Source organism: Lentinus tigrinus (genome assembly GCF_003813185.1).
Source record: "Lentinus tigrinus ALCF2SS1-7 unplaced genomic scaffold L226scaffold_38, whole genome shotgun sequence".
Lineage (NCBI taxonomy): Eukaryota > Fungi > Basidiomycota > Agaricomycetes > Polyporales > Polyporaceae > Lentinus > Lentinus tigrinus.
In genome coordinates this window covers 1,194-12,636 of record NW_027137947.1, presented here as the reverse complement: position 1 = coordinate 12,636, position 11,443 = coordinate 1,194, and the positions used below count along the sequence as shown (strand labels likewise).

Sequence of the window (11,443 nt, the reverse complement as noted above, 5' to 3'; positions counted from 1 at the left end):
CTAAAACCGCGCGAGACCATCCGGACAATACTGGGAGCCGTGTAGGAGGAAGTGGGATTCGGCACGGTCACTCGTCGGTCTTCGGTAAGGGACAATATGGGGGCGCGAGGATGGTTCTCTAAGACGGCGGCCATAGATGGGTCTGCGGAGATGAGGAAGCACGGATCTTCCGAAAGAAACAACTCCATGGATACCACCAGGGATCTTGACGTGCGTGATCGTCCTGAGCACGGCGAACACCTCTGACAGCCCTGCGTAAGACCCGAAGGATTCTCCCGCAAGGTCAATCGTCAGGCACATGATGTTTCCGGGGGAGCGAGAAGAGAGATGAAGACCTGCAGCATTCCGCGACAGAGCCAGGGAGGAGACCTGTGGAAAAGTAAAAGGCATCTAGAAAAACTGTGGCGCGGGTCCGCGTACCTCTGGCAAGAGAGTGAAGACGATGAACGTCATGGTCTCTGCGCCAGCCCGGAAACTCAGTATTCCGAACCGAAGGTCGTCGGAGTTTTCGAAGTCTGATAGCGTGATAGTCTGTTGGTACGTCTGAAGTCCATGGGTAAGCTAGGACCCGAAGAAGTACCTCGCGAATGCTACTTACCTGTGGTCTGGCACATCGTAATCTTCGCCTGCTACATCTTCTGACTCCCGGCTAGACAACTGAGCTTGCCTTCAGCAATTGGAGAATATGGGGAGAACATAATGATAGCATTGAAGGCCAACGGCTGACGAAGGGCTACGGAAGTATGTAGAACAGAGGGTGTTCCCTTCCTCGAGCGGCGCGATTGGTCTGGAAGGTCTGTTGCGTCTAAGGCAGTGCTCCATAGCGTTCATGGGCGCCGAGCGGGATAAAGTGTGGCCGCTCGAGCAGCGAGGCCCCTGCTTCCAGTAGCTTCTGCGTGGAAGCCGCGGTTTCCGCCACCCTCGTTGCGCCCGAATCCATCACACCGCGCAGCCTTCGACAACAGTCAGCACTCGACATTCGCATGCGCAAGGATGACCAACGAAGCCGCCCCAAAGACCTCACTCGCCGCCACAGGTCGCTTCCGTACGGTGACATCCTGAACCTACGGACGAACGGCGTGGGAGTGCCAATCAGTGAATTTCAGCATCCCGGCGGTGAACGTGATGACGAGAATGGCGCAAAGGGCTTCTGCGACACAACGCGGGAGCCAATCAGCCCCATGACACGTCCAGAAGGGCACCAGCCGGGGGTTGCGGCGAGGACGCCTTCGCAGAAGAGCCTCGGGGGCAATAGGAACGCTATCAGCGCATCAGCAAATCGCGGCTGGTCCGACAACACGTTATAATTGCCTACCAAGGATGGTAACAAATGAACGTACCTTGTAGACGGCCGCGATGTATGGCGGCACAAAATCAGCGCTCACGCAGCATGGTAGCGCAAGGTCGGCGCTCGCGCAGTATGGTAGCATGTCTTCGGCAGCCACGCTGTATGGTCGCACGGCTTCGGCAGATACGAGAAATGGCCATGCAATGTCGGTGCGGATAATCAATGAACATACATAGTGGTGATTTCAATGGAGGTTCCTTTGCACTCATAATGAGGACTCTAGACATGTGCAACTATGTAGCTATAGAGGAAGTTTGCAGAGGAAGGCTGGAGCCTGGGACCATACGGGAAAGGTAAGGACGCCAGCGCTTGACTGGATGACGTCACGCGCTCTTGGGCGGAGTCCCGCCTGGTACATAAGCGTCTTCGTGCTGCTGCTTGTCACCCCGACCTTCTTGACCTCTGACCACTACCCTCCTCTCGCTCGACTCTTGCAGCCTGTGGACTTTGCCGCTGCCCATCTGAGCTCCCTTTTCCCTAGCTTCCTGACTACTCGATGAAGGCTGATTCGCCATGAAGACATGGATTAGATGGCTCTGAAGACCGGTGTCTTCCCATGAGGTACGTACTCTATTAAGTACGAGTTCTATGCGCATATACTCATGTCGAAGGTGCATATATGCGCCGTGTCTTCTTGAGCACGATCGGTAAGTCTTTGTCTGCTTATCGCTCCCCATTCCATGACTTGCGCAAGGGAGTGTCGTAAGTTCATGTCATCAGTATCTTCTATCTCCCGGGTCTCATCATTACTTGCCTGCTTTCCGTTGCTCTCAACGACAAGCCGTGCGCATATCCTCCATCTCACCGTCATCCTCCTCCTTGCTCTCCCTGCTTGGTCCTGTCTCTTGGCGTGTATCTTGTTCATACCTGGCCACGCTCTCTGTTTCTCGCTGCGTCCGACATCTGCTCTTTCGTGGTGAGTTATTTCCTACGCCGCAGCGTTGGTCCTGGGCGACTGCGTTGTCCATATTCTGACAATCTACACGTCAGGCTCGTGCTCGCCGTCCCGAGTAGTAATTATTATCGCCAACTGCACTTGTAGAGTAGCTAGCAGCAATATATGTTCTTTACGTATGACCGCTTCGAACTGAGCCCGTTGCAAACTCTCCGAGTCGAAAATTTTGGGCCCGCGGTGGTATGATAGCACAACCGCGGTATGATCATACGGCGCGGGGGTATGATCGTATGGCGCGGGGGTATGATCATGTGCTATCAGACCGTGGCGCCCGTATGATCATTGCCTACAAGTACGTCCATACATGGCGGTCTTCTGAGAACACGTCGACCGCACATCTTCTCTGACTACATGTATTGTAATTGACGACGAGTACTATCATGCTCTCTAGTATGGGCGCAAGGTTTTGTGATGCGCCGGCCGGCGAAGGGGTCGGATAAGGTCGACGGCGAGAATCCCAAGCGGCTGGTGCGAAGTATAACGGCGTTTTCTGAATTGAGAAATCCGCATTTGGATTGGGATGCGCGCATGTGGTAGAGGCGACGATCTCATGGGCGAAAACGCCGTACGTATATTTGTTATCATAAGATGTGCGCATGATCGGCACATGGGCATTGTGAGAGCCTAGCCGGTGCTGGCGTTTGTCTTGTATGGGTTATGAATAGCATGTGAACGCACGGATCAATATAGATATGGAACATTGGGATATAATACTTACCTTCCTGTAGACTGAGAAGAAGAATTCTACGCAATCGATTCGAGCCACAGTCACAAACCTCACGCGACCTCTTCCGACAGTTTGCTATGTAGTGATGGAGGAGATTTCTGTGTCAGGCCAAAACATATTCTGGAATGACAGCGTGCGAAACCTTACGACAAATGCCATAAATTCGGGCAGCAGCTTCAGCCACAAGGGACCGCTCTTGAATTGGGACGGAACTCTCGCTGAGACGGAACGGTCCTTCTGGAGCCAGTCCGAAGGGTCCCGCAAGAGAATATCGACGGTCATCTCTGTGTTGAACCGATGAATCGGCTTCCTGCAGCACGCACGGTCGTCGGTAGGCTACAGAACAAATGAATCTTTCACCATACATATGTACGACACAAATAAAGCGGACGTACAAGTGGCACCTGTGAGCATCTTCGCATGAGCGACAAGGTTGCATTTTATGGAATCAATCCCGTGAGCTGCACACTTCAACACACCATTTCCCTGTTGTCGTCCAGAGACGATTCCTGAAGCTCCCAGTTCCGAAGGACGAGGCTACAAGCTGGCAGTTCGATAAGAGTCGTCAAGTCCAAAGTCGAACGGGAGATGGTCAAAGTAGGTACTAGTAAGAGAATCAGGATCTCAGGATGTCATCGGAAGGAGAGCCTCCCCGGCAATTCGTCGGCATTCATGAAGGGTGCAATGCCAGATGGCGAGCATTGGTAGTGCAGAGTTTGGGGTGCGTCGTTTAGGAGCTGCTGGTCAATGCAGCCGTCGGCCGTGGTGCTGTGAGACTAACGGAGCGGGTATGAGTCTCATCTGCGGTGCCATGACCATATCAGCACGAGGTCAGAGTCGTGTCATTTGGAACGTACCCCTGGTGCTTCCACAACCTGTGCACATTGCTCACACCCAAAGAGGTGCCCGAGAACTGCATCCGATAGGTGCGGTGACAAACTAGCAACCGGTGTAAGGAATCGAAGGTTCGGATGACAGGTGTTGGAGCAACCATGAATAATCTGTCTGCCCAAAGTTCAACACTGACGAATACCGCACTGTGATCTCGACACATACCCGGACTCTGGTTGCGGCGCGACATCGCCAATGAACAGCTCAATGTTTCTCAATGTTTCTAGCCTTTCAATCAGCCCTCCTTCTTCGCTAGGATGTAGTTGGAGGAGTCAATAACCAATCATGCGATACATTCGGTTCGGAAAAATTTACGACATACCGCCAGTGCCAACGCCATCGTATATGTATATGAGCACTAGGTCGATCGCTATTGGAAGTAAGCCGTGGTTATTAGCAGTCTAGGAAGCTTTGAACATGGGATATCTGCCCCAAGCTTCAAATCCTGGCGAGACCAAGACTGGACGAGGTCGACGTGCTCGGAGTCTCGGCCCTCGGGAGTTGGAGTCTAGCTTTTTCTAGACGCCGGTGACATAACGGTCACGGCGCCTCGAGATGGGCCCAGCCCCCAGCAGAGCTTGAACCCTTTCGAGACTCACCATAATCATTGCGGTCAAATATTCACACTTCTCAAGGAAATAGAACAGAAGGACTCACTACTACGTATTTCTTGAAGATTATGACCCATATCTGTCTCACTGGGAACCCATCACACGGCGCGTACGAGCACGGGATGATAATGCGCAAAGGTGGGTTGAACAATGTGATCCTGACGAACTACTGAATAGCTTGCGTAGATGGCAACAATATAACCGCGAGTAAATTGCAAAATTCCAGGACTACAGCCTTCAAGTTCATCCACGGATGCCGGCCTGTTCGCTGACTCCACACCGCACATCTGACAGTCGGGCGCGATGGGTGCACCGGCCCTAGCGTAAGTCCGTGTAGCTCATGGTTCTCCATCAGAACCGAGGCCGACGTGGTACCAGACCGCAGCTCACTGCGTGGCTCGATCCGGCTTGGTTGAGATCAATCTTGGAGAGCAACTACAGTACCACAAGCCCTCTACCCCCTCGCGCCTGCTGACTCGGACAAATTGTCTTACTGTGAGTGATATGTACTCCAGTTTTGCCCTTGAGACCGCAGTATCAGATACAAAGAGCAGAGTCGAGTATGGCGGGCACCGCTTCTACAATTAGAAGTCGTCCGAGCCCGAGCCCGATATGCGGACCACTGGTGGACAAGGACTTCTATCTGCGTCGAGGATGCCACAACCACCTCCGCACAACCTCTCACATGAAGGCTTGTCTCCATCAAGAGCGCAAGCACTGCTCCGTATGCATGCGGCCTCACCGCGGCGGCCCTCGTGCTCCGCAATACAAACATGTGGGGTGGACAGCGGCATCTCATACTCGCGGGATGTCAAAGTTCGCAACATATCATGGTGAACAGTTCTAGCATCTCTGACAAGTTCTGCTACGCTGAGCTCCGAGACAGATCTGTGGTATCCGCACGCTGACTCAGAGGTCCTCAGCTCGGACTTACGGCCATCTGCGGTCACACCTTACTGTTGTCTAGTAGTTCAACATATGTTCTGCAGAAGCCCGTTTCCGCCTCTGTGTCGCTGCATTTCAGGCCCCGCACACGGGCATGTTGTCGCTTTTCTCAGTGAACATACGGGACCTAGCGAGGACGTGTCTGTACCGCCGGCGTGCACACGGAAGATCGGATACCCTGCCTGCAAACAAGATTATACGACCCTCCTCCAGCGTTCTGCACGGGTTGGCATCAATCACCTCTTTCTAGGCGAACTCCGACTCGTATTCGAGTACAGTGAGATCGGCTTCGAAAGCACAGCCCGGTGGTATGGCTATACTGATACCCCAGGGCGTACCTCCGGTCCAGCCATGGCCTATAGACTAATCGTCTAGCCTCGGAGGCAGTGTGCTTTTCTTAATCTCCACGAGCTCCTGCAGGCTGCCGCGTGTCTTCGTCGCGGCCGTTCCGTTCCTTGTAGACCCACGCGCCTTCAGCGTGACAGCTGACTCATTGCCCCTGAAACCCCGGACGAGACGACTTCCTGAACACAGGACGAATGACGAGGCACTTTCACCGACTCTGGCACATGCGCGTCGTGTGCGCTAGAAGCGGTTGGATGCCCATGCTTTCGGAAAGCAAGCTGGCCGGCGGTTCTGGTTCAACTGCTCCCGGTCCTCACACAGTTGCGCCGCGTCCCCCTGTACAATACACCGGTCCTATCTGTCTCTTATTTGCGTCGTATGACTCTCCGGGGCGGCGTGCGCCGCATTTCGCAATCGTGGTAGACGTCCGACGAGATCGAGGCCTGAAAACCTTTGTTACCGGCGGTCTGGCACATCTAAGTGGCACGTGGAAACAACCGTAAGATCTCAGCTGCCGTGCATAATAAATTCAGAGGACAACCGAAGCCACTTACTTTCAGTACTTTGGCCTCGCTGGCACTGAGATTTATGATGAAACCATTCCTGCAGTTCCAAGGCGCTTGATGATCGCCGTTGCTGATATGGAGGTACCTGTGGGATCGGGCGTCTAAAGTGGTTACCGGGGGAATCTCGCGTATCAATTATTCTGGGACGGTACCAACTACCACCACCCCCACCCACTTCTGAGCCACATGGGCGCATACGCTGGCTGCGCCGGTATAGGGACTGAACGCCATATAGAGATGTTTCTCCCCACCGCAAGTCGAGCTACCCAAGATGGCTAGATGCAAGACGACCGCTGGAGCGCGCTGAGTTCGTGTCAGGAGTCCACAATTATCCCCGCGTCATAGCGACTCGCCAAAGAGTGTCTTTGTGGGCTGTCCGAGAGCACATGAGGTTAGTCTGATTCACGTCATCTTGAGGTATGTGTATGTATGCTTATCGTTTTACTCCCATTTGACCAGCTCGAGCTGTTGCGATCATGGACAATTCTTAACCATAGTCCTGTCGTTCTGCTAGAACACGCTCGTGGATTGGTGATTGCCACTGTATCGTCAAACTACCCCACTCAATGCCTAAGGGCGGCAAATATATGGTACGCCGCAGCATCTGAACGCTCAATGTTGAGAATTCTGCCTCATTTCTCGGTTTTCTAGAAGCTAGCGGCCGCGGGAGAATGCAATGCGGAGAGGCAATGCCCACTGCGAAGTTTTCCTACATATTCGCGCTCCACTTGACCCTGATCGCGATGTTGCGAGTGGGAACGGCATGAGCTGTTGACATGGGCCAATACGAAGATCACTGAGGGTCCTTTTACTCAAGATGTTAGCGCCATACCAGCGGTGTCAAGCACCTGCCGTGCGAGGAATGGACGGAGCTCTTGGCCTCGCTTCTCCGATGCTACACAGGATCGCGACTAAGTCCGTCAACTTCGCACTTCTATCCACCGTGATGTTACCACAAGATGCGCTTCGAGGGGTACGTATGCCAGGGGTGAGCACCATCTGTCGCACCTCATGCTATTAGGAGCCTATTCCTGATTGATAGTCAGACCAGTCTGCAGTTGAGAAGCTCTGCCCAGCCACAGCCTCAGAGAGATTTGTTGGTGTTCGGCATATACTCTGCTATATGGAGCGTCGTGCCCGAAGTGTTACCACCTGTTCGCGGGGAATGCCCGAAGGCCGTCCCCGCTGTGGGCTGGCTTCTGCCGTGAAGTCCAGCTCATCCCGTGAGAGCCCGGCTATGTCTTACCTCCGAGGGGAGACGGCGTGTAGCTCAGGCAGTTACGGAGGATTCGCACGCCCGTACCTGTGCATGAGGTATGTGGTCACTGCGCCATCGACAGGCCTCGCCTGAAGTAGCTCTGTATGATCAAGTGGCATCTCAAGCCGCCGATGACTACGTGTCTGTCCTTCTCTGCAACTTTCCATTCATTTTGTGGTACAGTTTTGTGGTACAGCCTCGGCCATTGGGCTGCACATGGAAGCCTCCGACATCGGAAGAATCTTGAGGAGTAGCGTCTCTGAAGCAGGAAGTCGGCGCTGGAGAGCTTGCTCAGGCGCGTGCACGGCTATTTGATGAGTCGCCGGGTGACACGCACTGTCACATGCGCATTGCCCGGTCGGCATCCGTGGCCAGCTTCCCCTCTGTCCCCGCTCGCCAGGCAGACACGTCCTCTGCAGCTCCTCACTGTGCCCAACCTGCGGTGCTGCGGGCCACTACCGTACGGTCCCAAGCGGTGCCTGTCGGTCAATGTGCGCGGCGGTTATGATGATGCTGATGGTTCAATAGCACTCAGAAACTCAATCTCAGGAAACAATTCCCCTCGAGGCTTCGTAATCCCGCGCGCAAGGATTCAGCGATGATGTGATGCAAAGATGCTGCATGCAAAATTGCGATAGAAGAACGTAGTCTGCAGAAGCGCTGTAGCTCGGGCCGTGCACTGGCAGACATTCAATCGCTTGCATCATCCGTTCTAGTCGTCCATAACTGTCGCCCCTCTCCTCCTTCAGGCTGTACTGTCACCTCTAACGAGTTCAATGGAGCACCCCGCAGTACCCACACAGCGGCTTCGGGCGGGACCTGGACTGCGCTTATCGTCTTCTCGTAACGAGCTCTGGGCGCCGACAGGCAAATCATGGTGAGCCGCTGAGTAGATGCGGAGATTGATACTCACCCACGTACCCATGATTCTCGCCCGGTGCATCAGCCATATATCGAAGCTTATTATTGCGAGTGACTCGTGGCCTAGTGCCACTAATATTGGTTCCGGACAGCGTTCAGCCCGGATGCGCTGAAGATTCTCCCGCATTAGCCCAATACGGGATTGACCACGAGGACGACCCTTCCACCGCTCACAGGCGGCGCGCGCTGCGAATCCCTCCCCTGTTTCCTGCAAATCCAGGAAGGTAAAGAGCGTTTTCAGCACCTGCAGCACCACACTGGGGTATCACAGCCCATGAGTCGTGGCAACGTCCCGTTGCTGCACAGTTGGTGAGTTTTCCTTGCTGGGAACAAAAGAGAGAGGCCACACATCCACTGCCCTTCTCCGAAGGATGCACATCGGGACGACATTCTCACGTTGCATTCGTGGGTGCCGTCCGGGGCTGGTTGGAACACTGTCGTATAAGGCAATTATCACACCGGGTGTACGCTGCGGGGCTTCCTTCGGAACGCTCATGATGGTGATCCACAGAACTGATGTTCGCCAGAACTGGCACTGCGTAGCATTCCGTATATAACCCTGCTTCTCCTCGGGCGCGGCATTCAAGCTCTGCGTCCACCCCCGCCCCCGGAGTTCCTCATCCCTGCGTCCACCTGCCATCTCCCACTTCTCCAGCATGCCCGAGTCGCCCAACCAGCAAGAGCGCCCTACGCTGCCGAGTCTTCAGGACATATTACCTGGTGAGTTGTGTCCACACATGTGGATCGGTACTAGTATCTCAGGCTTATTGTCCTTGTATCCAGACGTCCAATTTGAGAGACTGATGTTGCAATCCACGGAGCGAACGCAGGACCCCTTCGCCACTCGCGACATCACGCGACCGCTATTCGAGGTAAGGAGTTTCCTCAAAATGTACGGCGCTCACTGCTGAAACGGCCTCCTGTGAACAGACTGTTCCCAATCGTGGCGGGCAGCACCATCAACCCCCCTCAGGACCTTCTCAAACCCTTGTTACGCGCAATACCTGTCTCTCTCCGGATCCATCTCGTGCATCCCACCGACTAGAGCCATACCCCCTTACCTGTAACCCCAGCGCGGGAAGCGTAGACTCTCAGCGCATCGCCGGGAACGCGTTCGCAGATCATCTGCCTCCTCGCCACAGCTCTGCATTGCCCGTCCAGACCCCAGTCGGCGCACACGCGGGCTCCTTGCGCGCTCATGCGTCGCACCCAGCACTGGCTAGCTTGGACCTGCCGACCTACGTGTTGTCTCCAGATGAGTGTCCCCCGGATGATGACCGCAGGCATGGCTGCGGTATATGCCACCGACGCTTCAACCGTCCAAGCAGTCTGGCTATCCACATGAACTCCCACACGGGGGCGCAACGTGAGTCAACCGAGTTCATATCTCCTTGAGGCGGCATTTGACAGTTCGCTCTAGCCTTTGAGTGCCCTTTCCCGGGATGCACACGTCGCTTTAGCGTCAACTCGAACATGCGCAGGCACTACCGCAACCACCGTGAGGCCGCAGGCGCGCCTCCGCAGATGCCACAGTACCCACCCACCTACTACCGCACTCCAGAGCCGCCCCACCCCTATCACCAGGTGCAGAGCTCGCCTTCCACCTCCTCTTATTCCTCATTCTCGGACAGTGATGATCGCTCAGACATAGCCGTTGCGGGCGCGTTCCCAGACGAGCACCACATGCATCGGCTTCCACAGCAGGGCCGCACCCGCTCACAATCGAACGACTTCCCGCACGCCGGCGCGCATGATCGCGAGAGGTCTGCCTCTGGCTCGCGCCCCCGCTCCTGCACCGTGCCTGGGTGCAACTGCAACCAGGCGCCGATGGCGCTTCGCCCAGCATTCCAGCAGGGTTCCTCCGTCAACAGTCTCTCGCCGCGACACCGCTGAGGACGCGGCCGGCGCTCTTGCTCCCACGGGCCACGCCCTCTCCAGACTTCGCCCGGTCGTTCTCGGCTAGGCTTCCCTGAGCCAAAAACATATCGTATCATATTAACGCGCGGATCAGGCTGCTTCGTGGCTCTAGTTTCATATCGATAATCCTGGTTATTGCTTGCTGGTTGTTCAAGTTGTATGTCGTACTAAGTTATGTACACGCACTCCGCTCATCGTCTGCTCTCCATATGCTGTCATCGCTGTTTCTTGTCTTGCTGTCTTTCCGGTCGCCTGTGGTCTGTCTCGCATCACCACTTGAACCGACCTCTCGTCATTGTCTATGTACCGCTACTTGTCATCTCCTGTATTGCAATCACGTTGAAATCAAATGCAATGATTGTCCTTGTTCTCCATTTTGGATAGCATCTCGAATCTTACGAGAACGGCCGCATCGGAAGATTGCACTTTGTCTGTCAATCAGTGCCCCTCCACACCGACTCCAGGTCACTCCATCGGCACACGTCCAGCGGGAATCGGTGAAGATTACAATGCGGGGTGTGCCACGAGTGTGGACCAGGTACTTCGGCCAACAGTGGTCTGGCGTGCTTCGCGATATTGCACCGGCGTCCATCCCATCTGATGAACCACGGGCTACTCGGGACCCTACTAAGTTTGATCGTTCTGACTCGCTCATACCAATGTTCCAGTCTGTGAGGTTGGAACGTTGTCGTGTAGCCCGGAGAAGCGACCACACACGAGTTCACTCGAGCGGCACAAACCGTATATGGATATGAAATGCCTTGGGTGCCGCGACCGGTGTGTATGACCAACACTGCGTTCTTGCCGCTTCACGGCTAGAGAACGCGGTGGAGCGAGGGGCTGCAACACAACAACGTACCTTGTGCCGGATGAATAGCTCTCGATGAGGGCATGCCGTCGGCTACTAGGGAACTGTATTACTCTTCATAGCCATACTACTCCGAGCCGACGCCCAGTGT

General features: G+C 54.8%; 3 protein-coding genes across 3 annotated transcripts; 1 reads left to right on the top strand and 2 right to left on the bottom strand.

Annotated features, from left to right (window-relative positions):
* On the bottom strand, window positions 1-1,430 carry L226DRAFT_574818 (uncharacterized protein; the record flags this gene model as incomplete). Its single annotated transcript, XM_067685111.1, has 3 exons — window positions 1-369; window positions 421-543; window positions 1,341-1,430. 3 exons carry the CDS (start codon window positions 1,428-1,430, stop codon window positions 1-3), a joined length of 582 nt encoding a protein of 193 aa, XP_067530859.1.
* A 1,159-nt stretch (window positions 1,431-2,589) lies between these two features.
* L226DRAFT_525978 (uncharacterized protein) lies at window positions 2,590-3,312 on the bottom strand (the record flags this gene model as incomplete). Its single annotated transcript, XM_067679020.1, has 4 exons — window positions 2,590-2,948; window positions 3,022-3,047; window positions 3,080-3,105; window positions 3,178-3,312. The coding sequence occupies 4 exons, from the start codon at window positions 3,310-3,312 to the stop codon at window positions 2,590-2,592; spliced, it is 546 nt and encodes a 181-aa protein (XP_067530858.1).
* Window positions 3,313-8,878: 5,566 nt separating this feature from the next.
* On the top strand, window positions 8,879-10,796 carry L226DRAFT_538933 (uncharacterized protein). The gene is given in 5 exon segments (XM_067681591.1): window positions 8,879-9,287; window positions 9,351-9,439; window positions 9,498-9,933; window positions 9,988-10,758; window positions 10,772-10,796. 4 exon segments carry the CDS (start codon window positions 9,224-9,226, stop codon window positions 10,458-10,460), a joined length of 1,062 nt encoding a protein of 353 aa, XP_067530857.1. The 5' UTR covers window positions 8,879-9,223; the 3' UTR covers window positions 10,461-10,758; window positions 10,772-10,796.
* The last annotated feature ends 647 nt before the right edge of the window (window positions 10,797-11,443 follow it).